Genomic DNA, 12,860 nt, shown 5'->3' on the forward strand with positions numbered 1-12,860 from the left:
TGCATTGTAGAGAATGTGAAAAAATCCGAACGAAGAGGGAACACTGTCGTTGCCTGCTACACACAGATGTCAGATCGCTAAAAAATAAAATGGAAGAGCAAAGTTTTTTTCGAGTACGGGGAATCAAACGTGATGGTATTCATAGAAACATGGCTCCATAAAGATATTTAGCGCACTCTCTCATGGTGTTGAAGTCATTTCCTTTTCATCCGAACAGTAGAGGGGGCGTGGTTTGTATGTGAATGTCAGCTGATACAGACTGTATGCACGGCCGATATAGAACTACTATGTCTGTCCCTGAGACCCTTTTACCTCCCAAGAGAGTTTTTAGAAAAAACATTTAAATATGTGCTGTGATTTAACTTCTTAAAATTGCAGAGCCTATTTTATAATAAATACTATAAATGAGACTCAGAAGTAAAACATTAATTTAAAAAAATGAAGATTTAACAACTACTCAGCACAGTTATTTTTAGCTCATTGTTAAACGTCAAATTAAAAAATATGTATTATTAATAGAGAAATTAATATTACCAAAAACTAGTATCCGTACGGTACCAGTATCGTTTCCCAGGTTCCGGGAACTTTGTTTGTTGCTTCTCTTGGACGGCTTTTGTATATGTGTACGGATGACCGGGTGAGTGACCGCCGTAAACCACAATCATTTTATTCGGTCCGGCAAAATTTTTTATTAGATAAACTTTTTATTTGCGAACAATTTAGACAATTGCCAAACAAATGTATTCTGTTAAACCACTAATGGTAATATAAGCTAGCCAGTGGTGTTCTTGTTATATATTTTGCTTAGAAAAATGTTACTGTGAGGAAGTTGCAAACAGCACCTTTAGTGTCTCTTGTTTTTATGTTCGCGTTTAGGCTAACAAGCTGTTGCCAGTCAGTCCGAGAATTTATGAAAGTGCTGTTATCAATCATGTTTTTTGTATTATATATATTGTATAATACTAACCGTCAGGGGTTTTACCGCGGTTATCCTTATTATTGTTACATACTTTGTACCTACTCCCAGAATTAGCCCAATGAGTACTACAAGAACACTGGTATGTACATAATATTGCAGTATTGGTGTTGCGATAATCAGTTTTCGGTGGTACAATTAAGTCCAGTTGCTTTTGGCCATGGAAATTGTGTAAAGTGTTTTGGAGAAGTCATGGAAAATCGTTGATGAAAAAGTGTACAGACCCTGTATGAGAAAGAAAGTATGCCTTTTGCTGTTGTAATTACTCTGTGTTAACGGCGGTCCGTCTGTCTCCAAACATTCTCGATCCAGTTGTGTGCACCGGGGCTCAGACGATTGCGTTCAATTAAGAAACTACATCAGCATAGCAACTTTACCACAGTTGGTTTTAACTAACCATAACTGTGAACACCTTATCTTAAACGATTGAGTTGAATATCATTTTGGATTGATAGGGAATTTATTTGATTAAAAGAAGAATTAAACTTAATGTGATTTGTCTAATATATGTGCATGTGGCGTAGTATTAATGGTATATTGTGTCAGTATTGTGACAACATGAGTGGTTGTTTTTTGCTTGCAAGTTTCCTTATTATTAACTAGTACATAAACAGACTGACTAACAAATCCACACAAGCCCATGTGAGATATTTCGGTGACATGTTGTACATGCCGTTTTGGCACCTTTGTCTCCATGCTAGACTGAGCAGCTTTCGTAAATTGACACCCACTCCTTCATATGACATGTCATGTGGAGGAGGTTTGGATATGTTTGTGGGTATCAGTGCTGCTCTGTTTACACCACTCCTGCAGGGGCTAGTAACAGCAGTCCTCCCTGACCTAGAAATGTTGTCAAGTTTGATACTCCCCTTCTCGCCAAACCTTGCTTTCACTCTTATTTCAGGCGTAACTTTTCACCTAATCAGTGAACTCTGAAGTCTGAACTTTCCGACCATGTTGGTGTTCGTATGCGGCTGAGCTGCAGACTCAAGACAGCTGGTTGTAAAAAGGCTGACTTTTAACCTTGCTACTGTGCATTTAGGATCATGGGGCTTTGCATCAGCATCATTCTTTCTAGATAGATGAGTCAACAGCAGCCTTGGGCCCGCTGATATGCTGTGGGTGTCAATGCCAAGACCACTTCAAATGTGCAAACCTTAATCTCCCTCTGACATTAATATTTTCAGTTGGAGACAAGCAGGGGGCACAAGGGTGGTAATGTAAGCAATGTCTTTTGGATGGCCTTCTTTCACGCTGGGAGTGGAGAATCTACAGCCATTACTCACCGTATAGTAATGTTCAGAATGTATTCTTAGCTCCTGTCTTCCAATCCGTCACTACAGGAAGGTTTGCAGGTCAAAAAAAGAGGTAGCCAGTCTGCAGGCTGTCTGCACCACTGCTATTTACCAGGGAGGGGGGTGATATTTTAAACTGGAGAGCCCACATATCTACCCCATTGAGCTCGACTGACCTTGCCATTTGGTGGGGGCTAAGACGCATGAGACCACTGGCGGAGGACAAGAAGCCGGGAAAGAGAGAGGCTCTTTAGTACGCAGCTCGCTTTCAGTGTCTGCAGGCAGACTGAAACCAGTCCAGGGAAGAGGGGGAAGACATCAGATATCAGAGATACCATAAAGAAGACTGAGTAAGGGAACTTGCTTAAGGATTTAGAGTAGCAGAAGACATTTGGTGGGGTTGAGAAGTAGCCAGGCTGAGCTGACTTTTACCCCCTGAGGAGGAGTTGCAGTTGCCGGCCAGGGCAGGTCCCAAGGCTGGCAGGGGCTGGCCCTACTGCTTCTCCACCTCCATTCCTTCCTCCTTATTCTCCCTTGAAGAGCCAACTGCTGTGCAGTGCTGAACCTACAGGTTGAGCCTGTAAGCTTCAATATTCCTCCAATGTCAGAACACTCCAGAGGATAAGCCTTTTTTAAGAGGACCTCATTGCTATCCTTTTTTTTTCTGCGCTCACTGGTTGAGTGCACTGAGGAGCTTTGTATACTTTACCCCCTCTTTGTTTGTTTTGTTTTATAACCGGAACGCTGGCGAGCTTCTCGGTAGCACGGTGCAAGGACCAGCTCCACTCACCCAAGATGAGGCGCTGGCTGAAATGCACCTCCATGCACTTTGTATGTACTCATTTAGTAAATTTAATCTTTTTAACTTGTGTTTCAATGAACGCTGAGCTAGGCTGAATATGGATTTGCCTGTAACTCAATAATTGCTTCATGGTAATGTAGCACAAAATGTTTTCTGTCAGTTGCTTGTTGGCTTCGAAGCTCCCTACTGATTTAGGAATAGTGTGTTACCATGCTTTGTTTCTAATTTACATACTAAAACATAATCTATTCACTGATCAAATTTACAGTTTAGATGTTTTTATTGTTATTAGTATTATCTTCGATTATGAATCTGATTGTTTCGTGTTGTGTTTGTCAGAACACAGACTGGAACAAGTATGATGATCGGCTGATGAAAGCAGTGGAACGTGGGGAGGTGGACAAGGTGGCTGCAGTTCTTGGCAAGAAGGGTATAGTCCCTACCAAACCTGATGTGGAGGGACGATCTGCGTAAGTAAATGGACACCCACATGTGCATACACAAACATGCTCACGCCCAGTTACTGTGTGTGGATGAGCTGTGACATACAGAAATAGACCCTTTACAAAACATGCTCAACGGTCCGTACTGATACACCGAGTAGTAGTTTGTAGGTCCCTTTCTCATACAGAATTCTTTTTCTGTTAGCTCATGCTGACTCAAAAATAGTTTGATACCTCCCTTTATGACCTCAAGGCTCCATCTCCCTGCCTGACCCTCCAAAAAATTCCAATAAAATGTTCATAGTTATGGAGGTGTGTCACATTTCAACTTTGAACCTCGTTCCAGCTGCTTTACATTTTAGGGGTGTCACAGTTGAATATTAGTTCGGAGATTTATATATGCAATATGGCCCTTTAAATCAGCCATCTGCTTGTGGAGGTCAGTGTGGGAGTTGGTCTAAAAAATGTTTGTGGCCTCTCGAGGCTTGACCACACTGGCCAAAGGGCTGTTTGGATAGTTCTCACAGGAAATGACTGCCTGAAAATTCAGCTCGGAACCACTGTGGTGTGCACAACATCAAACCAGACATTGTGGCTCAGATAGAGGCTATTATTGGGATGAGCTGACATCCCAAATGATCATATTAAATATACATTATGCATGGTTAGATTTTTCTCTGAAGCCTTGCAGTATTCTGAAAAGTAATCGTGACATGCTAAGTATTTCAGTCATGTATTAAATGTTTTGTGGCAATATTCAAAGAAAGTAAACAATATATGCAGGGCGTTCTTCTCTAACTTCTTGTAATGTGCCACAATTCTTCAGATGCTGGATGTTCATATAGGAAAAGAGTTTAAGATGTTGCTTGGTCTGCCCAAAACAAAAATTAACCACAATTGCAACTCAGCAAGTCTACATTTAGTCCACTGTGCCACACACAGACTAACGTGTGTCTATGGTATTCTGGCTGCTGCAAAAGCTGGGAGAGGAATGTTGAATGGTGACCTCTAGTTATTGAAGACCTCGAGGGGGGACACTAATTACAAACCGCTAACCCATCAATTAAATTTTCTGCGTGTTGGATTATCATCACTGTGTTAATTTATCTCGAACTGTCAAAGGCTTCCAGCTGAGTAAACAGTTTAAAGTTTGTGTCTGCCAATGGCATTATCTGGCTGATTCACCACACCTGCTCAATAAGTTCCTGATGTGTTAACAAACTGAGAAAGTCAGCTGCTAAAATCAATTTGACAGCAGTTGAGATGCTCACTTGTCATACCTCATACTCATGACACATTTTTTCCATTGTGACTAATAATTAGCATTATTATTTTAAGAACAACACAATAGTTTCACAGATCTATGTGATGTTGGACAATAATTGTGTTTACTCGTTGCTTCACAGGTTTTAGGAGGCAGGTGGGCTTCAGGAACCCACTCACACTCACATGTTGTAGCTGAGTCATATAACAATTGTTATGCAAAAGCTCCTTTATACCTGTCTATGGATGTTCTTACTCATCCAGGTCATTTTCTTAGGGCATTCAATCGATCTCAAATGAACTGTTTGGTTTGTCTTAGAAGACGTTTCGCGTTTCGCCTCTCATCCGAATAGGCTTCATCAGTTCATGTTCATAGACTAGATTGGTCAGATCTAGTCTAGCGGCTTGTGGCAATACCTCAGTAGGCTTCATCAGTTCAGGTTCATAAACTTAGATGGGACCTCCAATCTAAGTCGATGAGCATGAACTTTGATGAAGCCTACTCTGATGAGGCGAAACGTCTTCAAAAACAAAGCAAACAGTCCAGTTGCAATCGACGTCTTCAAAGACAAAGCAAACAGTCCAGTTGCAATCGATTGAATGCCCTGAGCTGACTCCTTTATACAGTAAATCCCCGTATTTTCACTATTCCGCATTTATATTCACAGATCTTTCTTTTTTTTTTTGTTTGAGGAAAAAACAGTTTTTTCCTGATTTCAACTTTAATATTAAGGCTAATTTTAGGCAACATTTCATGTTATTTGCCCTACATTGATAACGCTTGAATTGCATATCAAGCAGTTGGAGACGAACAGCAATTGCAGAGATACTGCAGTAGTTAAGCTTGATTCTACATGAGTAGTCGTCTCAATTATTCACAGCTTCTCACCATTAGCAGGTAGTCTCAGAACTAGGGTTGCCACTATCAATTATTCTAATAGTCGGTTTAGATCCAAGCATGTCGTTGTGGTTTGTGAAGGCCTTTGAGGCATTTGTGGTTTTAGGCTAAACGAACTTTGATAGATTAATATTCAACTACTCGGCAATTATTTTTTCGATTAGTCGACTAGTCAAACATCCATCCATCCATATTCTACCGCTTGTCCCTTTTGGGGTCACGGGGGGTGCTGGTACAATTATTTCTTATATGGTCTGCTTTACACAGTTGAGTTCACAACTTGATTTTAACTTAATTCCAAAAGTTATTATATTAAATTATAACAAAAAAAAACATTGATTACTAGGGAATTAGTGGTTTTACTTTATCACTCAAAGTAAATAATTATAGTGAAATATAGACTTAAAGTGCAAGATATCCTATAATATATTGAATATTAGTATTATTAATATTATTATATGTTATAAATGTAGTATATTGAATTATTAATAATATGTATAAAGAGTTCCTCCTTTGGCTACTACGTCATATCAGGTTTTTGGATGTTAGTGCCCACAGCAAATATATATGAAAAACTACGTACGTGAGAACTGTAGACGTGGAAAAAGTGGAAAAACTAAATACACGTCTCTGCTTGGTAAGCATGTATCCTTCATTTAATGTTTTTGACTTCTAAAACTACAATGTTCAGACACTTTGCCTCCAGTTTCAATAAACCTGCTGCTCAAAGACCTGTGTCGTTTATCTGCTCATTAATATGTATGGCTGAAAGTGTTGGCGGCATTGTGGATATTATTGTATTTCCCGATGTATTAATCTATTTGCTAATGTCATCGTCTTAGGTGGTTACTCTCTGCTGTAACGCAGTTCCAGTTAGACTTCTGTTAAAGTGTACAAAGCATTTATTCTTTTGTTGTGTTGCTACTTAACATTCAAACTTGCTTAGTGCCGCAGTTAACATGTTCTCCTCTCTTCCTCTATTGTCAACAATACAACTATTTCAAATGCAACAATACATAAATGTAACGAAAACCTGAATTCCAAAAGAAGGCAGATAAATGGGGGGAGAGAAGCAAACTATATTAACCTTGTAGATTGTTATCGTGTAGATAGGTTAAGCTTTATCAGTGTGCTTGCTGTGTTTGACCCAGTTTGCCCTTCGATGAAACTTATTTATATGTATGAGTGTATGTATGTATGTATATGTGCTTGTGTGTTTTCAGTATGTATATATGTATGTTTGTACAGTGAAAGTACGTGTGGATGTATGTTCTGTTTGTGTGTGTTTATGTATGTACTATATTTGTGTATGTTTCCATATGAGTTGGGAAATTGTGTTAGATGTAAATATAAACGGAATACAATGATTTGCAAATCATTTTCAACCCATATTCAGTTGAATATGCTACAAAGACAACATATTTGATGTTCAAACTGATAAACATTTTTTTTTGCAAATAATCATTAACTTTAGAATTTGATGCCAGCAACACGTGACAAAGAAGTTGGGAAAGGTGGCAATAAATACTGATAAAGTTGAGGAATGCTCATCAAACACTTATTTGGAACATCCCACAGGTGTGCAGGCTAATTGGGAATAGGTGGGTGCCATGATTGGGTATAAAAACAGCTTCCCAAAAATGCTCAGTCTTTCACAAGAAAGGATGGTGCGAGGTACACCCCTTTGTCCACAACTGCGTGAGCAAATAGTCAAACAGTTTAAGAACAACGTTTCTCAAAGTGCAATTGCAAGAAATTTAGGGATTTCAACATCTACGGTCCATAATGTCATCAAAAGGTTCAGAGAATCTGGAGAAATCACTCCACGTAAGCGGCATGGCTGGAAACCAACATTGAATGACCGTGACCTTCGATCCCTCAGACAGCACTGTATCAAAAACCGACATCAATCTCTAAAGGATATCACCACATGGGCTCAGGAACACTTCAGAAAACCACTGTCACTAAATACAGTTTGTCGCTACATCTGTAAGTGCAAGTTCTCTTATGCAAAGCGAAAGCCATTCATCAACAGCATTCAGAAACGCCGCCGGCTTCTCTGGGCCCAAGATCATCTAAAATGGACTCATGCAAAGTGGAAAAGTGTTCTGTGGTTTGACGAGTCAACATTTCAAATTGTTTTTGGAAATATTCGACATTGTGTCATCCGGACCAAAGGGGAAGCGAACCATCCAGACTGTTATCGACGCAAAGTTCAAAAGCCAGCATCTGTGATGGTATGGGGGTGCATGAGTGCCCAAGGCATGGGTAACTTACACATCTGTGAAGGCACCATTAATGCTGAAAGGTACATACAGGTTTTGGAACAACATATGCTGCCATCTAAGCGCCGTCTTTTTCATGCAAGACAATGCCAAGCCACATTCAGCACGTGTTACAACAGCGTGGCTTCGTAAAAAAAGAGTGCGGGTACTTTCCTGGCCCGCCTGCAGTCCAGACCTGTCTCTCATCGAAAATGTGTGGCACATTATGAAGAAAATACGGCTGCAGAGACCCCGGTCTGTTGAACGACTGAAGCTCTACATAAAACAAGAATGGGAAATAATTCCACTTTCAGAGCTTCAACAATTAGTTTCCTCAGTTCCCAATCGTTTATTGAGTGTTGTTAAAAGAAAAGGTGATGTAACACAGTGGTGAACATGCCCTTTCCCAACTACTTTGGCACGTGTTGCAGCCATGAAATTCTAAGTTAGTTATTATTTGCAAAAAAAAAAAAAAGTTTCTGAGTTTGAACATCAAATATCTTGTCTTTGTAGTGTATTCAATTGAATATGGGTTGAAAAGGATTTGCAAATCATTGTATTCTGTTTGTATTTACATCTAACACAATTTCCCAACTCATATGGAAACGGGGTTTGTACATGCGAGTGTATGTATGTACACACACGGGGATCTTATTGCACGTACACAGATTGACATACAGACACACACAATAGTACACAGACATGTGAATTGGATTACACACGCACAGATAAAGATACACGTTCGCAAATAATTTTGCAACAATAATACTTCAATATGTTTCCTCTGCCAAGTATATTGTGTGGCTATTCATTTTAATTGCTGAAAAAACTACAACTTGGTGAAAAGATTTTAGTGTATGTTTATGTTATTTTTGAACACATACAACAATACCAAGATAATAATGGTAACCGTGATCATGTTGGTCACAATAACTTAATTTAGCCATTTTGAGGGTCCACCACCTTCTCTTTAACAGAGACAGAAACTATTTTATTGCTTTTTGGTTGGGAATTTTATTAAAGTGCAACATTTTGCTAACAGAGTATATTTTATTTTTATTATTAGGTTTCATTAATTTAGATATTTAAGTTTACATTCCAAAAGTTTATGTTAAAATGTATGATAATTAAGAGTTTAATGCATTTTAAAGAGTATACTTGCATCAATATCAGTATCGTTATGCCAATGGTTAATTTGGACTATTTGGATATTGTTGACAATAATATTGTTTATCTGCAATAATTTGTAGGTCAATATATCATCGAGCAAAGTTGGTTATCGGCCCAGGCCTAGTGATAATTGTTAATTTTCCCACTTGGAGCTAACAGTCAAAACCTAATAAAATGAATTTAAATATCTGTATGCGTCAAGGTACTTGACTCGCTCATACTCCAATTAAAAATCTTACTCTACTTAAGGATGTACAGTATATATCCTTGTTACCTAACTTATTCACAGAAAACCCAAGGGTTATGTACATTTTGTCATATTTCTTAGTCCCTGTTGAATATTTTGATTATTTAAGCTCAAGACTTATGTATTGTTCAAGTACAAATAAAGTCTTTATACTGTATACAGTATATAGACTGCCAATTTAAAAAAATAACCAAATGACATATGGATAGGGATGTAACGATATGAAAATGTTATATTACTGTTATCGTGACCAAAATGATCACGGTTATCATTATTATCGCGATATTGTTGAATGTGCTCAAAAAGTACTTATACACAGTGTAATATTTTAACAAAGTTAGGTTTTCTTCTAAAATAACCAAAACAAATTGACACACTGTTAGAAAACCCAGTATTTTGTCCGATTTGTGTTTGTTTCACTAACAGTGTTTTAGTCTTAGTATTTTATCTGTTTTAGTAGTTAAGCTTTTATTGTTTTAAATATTGGTTTGTACTGTAGCACTTAAAGATTTATTAAAATGAAAAGTGTGTAACAAAATCTGATATTATTATTATTCATTATTTCTGGCAGGCATTGTAGCGTCCTCTTTTCAGCGGTCCTCGCTCTCACCGTAAAAACACCTCCGTCTCGAACGATCATAAAATGATATAATGGTCATTCTCTTCTTGGAGAGCTTGGTTTAATGTGCACAATTGAATATCTTAGTTGCTCAGATAGCAATTTGTACATATAAGTTTAGATTGATCTATGTCCTTTTTTAAAGTACCAGTAGAGAGGAAAAATGTTGCCTCTATTTTGAAGCTATTATCATATACATGTGATGTATGACATCGAAAGACTTACAAACTTTCAGAGTAAATAGATATGATCAAAATAGTATCAATCTCACAGAGATTCCCTAGCCATTTTGAGAGATAATAAGCTAGCCAGACACGTGATCGCGTGACCTAGACGTAGGCACCGCAGATCCCTTCCCGACCAACAACAATGCAAATCATGCAGACTTTGTGGGAGCCAATAATGACTACTTTGGGGCAAATGATGGTTCAGAACCTCATAGTTTTGATCCTGAATATAAGGAGGATGAGCTACAAGTTTTAGAAGCTCTGCTAAACAGATCTAGCTTTAGTGAAACACTAAGCATCATGTAGCAGTATTGTTCAGTGCCAAACAATAAATACAAACTAACATAATTCAACTATAGTTTACTGTACAATGTCTGCTCTTATTTCGATGACGACTGATAGGATGTCCATATCTTCCTGTTCAGATGAAGAACTAATGTTAATCCAGACAAAGGGTTAAAAAAGTTGCTGCTGACAGTCACACTGTCTTCGCTTGTGTGTGTTTGTCTCCACCTCTGGTTATCAACTGAATGTCACAGATGAACAGCCTCTAGATTCATGGCTTAATCCTCCAATTATCCAAATGACGGTCAAAATTTATAATCTAGAATAACTTTGATGAGCCGAACACGATGCAGTGGTAGCAGAAGCAGCACACCGGCTCAATATGCTGCTGGCCAGTGCTGCATAAGCTTCTTCTTCCTAGTTTTAAGGCAGTTCGCATCCATATATGTTGCATTACTGTCATCTTCAGTTTAATTTTATAATTACATTTAAAACTCTCCTTGAGTCCAGTGCAGCATAAAATTGAAGTAAAGTTAAAGTTAAAGTACCACTGATAGTCTCACACACACACTAGGTGTGGTGAAATTAACCATAAACTATAGTTAGCTCTCGGTTATCAATGCTAAAAATAGTTTGTCTGAGTTAGCGCTTATAATGCCAACATTATAAATATTTGGTTAATATTCAGGTCACGAGATGTAACTAGAGTATTGTTTACGGGTTTTGGATGGTTATTAAGAGGATTTTGTGGGTAAAATGGAGAGCCCCTGTAGACTCCAATGTTAGCAAACTTTTTATTTATTTATTCATTTATGACTTAGAATGTATAAAAAAAGAAAAACATATGTGTTCATGTCTTACACAAGGATTTTGAATGATAAACAGCACATCTCTTTCAATTTTTTGGCGAACTTCTAGTATGACTGATCTGATAACATGGTCACAGAGTGCAGAAGTGTTACTACTGTGACTTCAATCTTCGGAAATAGCGGAAGATATTCGGAGCGCAATATTCAAAATAGCTGACTGAATTGGTGGCATTTTGGGATTTTTAAACAGTGTTTTCACATACTTTGCGGATTGTAAATACAATTGGATATGCTTTAATGGATACAATGAAACACAATTAAGCATATATATAGTCAACTTGTTTTTCCACTCTACTGGTACTTTAATAGGGAAATACGTTAATATCACTTGTTTTCATGTTCACATTTAAGCTAGCTAGCTGTAGCCAGTCAGTCCATGAGTTTATCAAAGTGCAGTCATGAATCAGGGTTTTTCAAAGATTGTAATTTAAAATGGTAATACTATTAGTCGCGAGTTTTGCCGTGGTCATAATTTTTACCGTTTATTGTTACATCCCTAATTGTGCATGACGCGATGATAATTAAAAATGTGGTCTTAAACCACATCTATTTACATCACATGACTTTTTCCACGTACTACTTTTTACTGTAGGCTGTTTACCCCTGGGTGGTCAGGCCCCTTCTGTGCTCACTGAAGAACCAGCTTCTCAGGGCCATCAACACCGCTTTTAATACCCACATTGGTGTTGAGGTGACAGCCATGCTGTCGCCTTGGCAGATACCTTTGGGTTAGTATGTAAACGGATAAATGTGACTTGATATGTTAAGGACTGAGGTCAGTTACACACAAGTAGGCAGCAGACGGTCCCAAATTTCTACTGCACAAGGATGTGATTAAAGACATCATTTACAAAAAATGTATCAGTTTTTTATCCTTATCGCTTCTGGATTTCTCTGGACTAAAACGAAAAAGTTGACATGCCTAGTGAAATACATCAGTTTATACTGTACATGGTGTTGTACTAATAAAGTGACCATGCTCAAGTAGCTTTTTTCGTTACCATGATTTTAAACTCCTTATTTCTTCCTGTGTGTCAAAGGTTCCATTTGGCTGCAACACGAGGACACCTGGACTGTCTCAATCTCATACTATCACACAATCCTGATGTCACAGCAACTGATGCCACAGGTTAGTACATGCATGGTGACTGCAATGTGCTACACTTGTCAAAGATTTTTGCTTTGCTTGATGAACATGATGACACCTTAATGACATATTGGGTTTGTACTTTTTTTTGCAGATTAAATAAACCCTGTATTAAACTTAAAGGCCTACTGAAATGCGATTTTCTTATTTAAACAGGGATAGCAGGTCCATTCTATGTGTCATACGTGATCATTTCGCGATATTGACATATTTTCGCTGAAAGGATTTAGTAGAGAACATCGACGATAAAGTTTGCAACTTTTGGTCGCTGATAAAAAAGCCTTGCCTGTACCGGAAGTAGCAGACGAGTAGCGTGACGTCACAGGTTGTGCAGCTCCTTACTTCTGCACATTGT

At 38.2% G+C, this 12,860-nt stretch overlaps 1 protein-coding gene across 1 annotated transcript in view; it reads left to right on the forward strand.

The window, feature by feature from the left end:
• The window catches only part of LOC133616155 (uveal autoantigen with coiled-coil domains and ankyrin repeats protein-like), a 101,230-nt gene that overhangs the window by 56,509 nt on the left and 31,861 nt on the right, over window positions 1-12,860 (forward strand). Inside the window, exons 2-3 of the mRNA XM_061975285.1 lie at window positions 3,413-3,543; window positions 12,399-12,487. Of these exons, the coding sequence (XP_061831269.1) occupies window positions 3,413-3,543; window positions 12,399-12,487 (220 nt within the window). The remainder of the gene's footprint in view (window positions 1-3,412; window positions 3,544-12,398; window positions 12,488-12,860) is intronic.

The sequence above is a fragment of the Nerophis lumbriciformis genome, linkage group LG15 (genome assembly GCF_033978685.3).
Source record: "Nerophis lumbriciformis linkage group LG15, RoL_Nlum_v2.1, whole genome shotgun sequence".
Lineage (NCBI taxonomy): Eukaryota > Metazoa > Chordata > Actinopteri > Syngnathiformes > Syngnathidae > Nerophis > Nerophis lumbriciformis.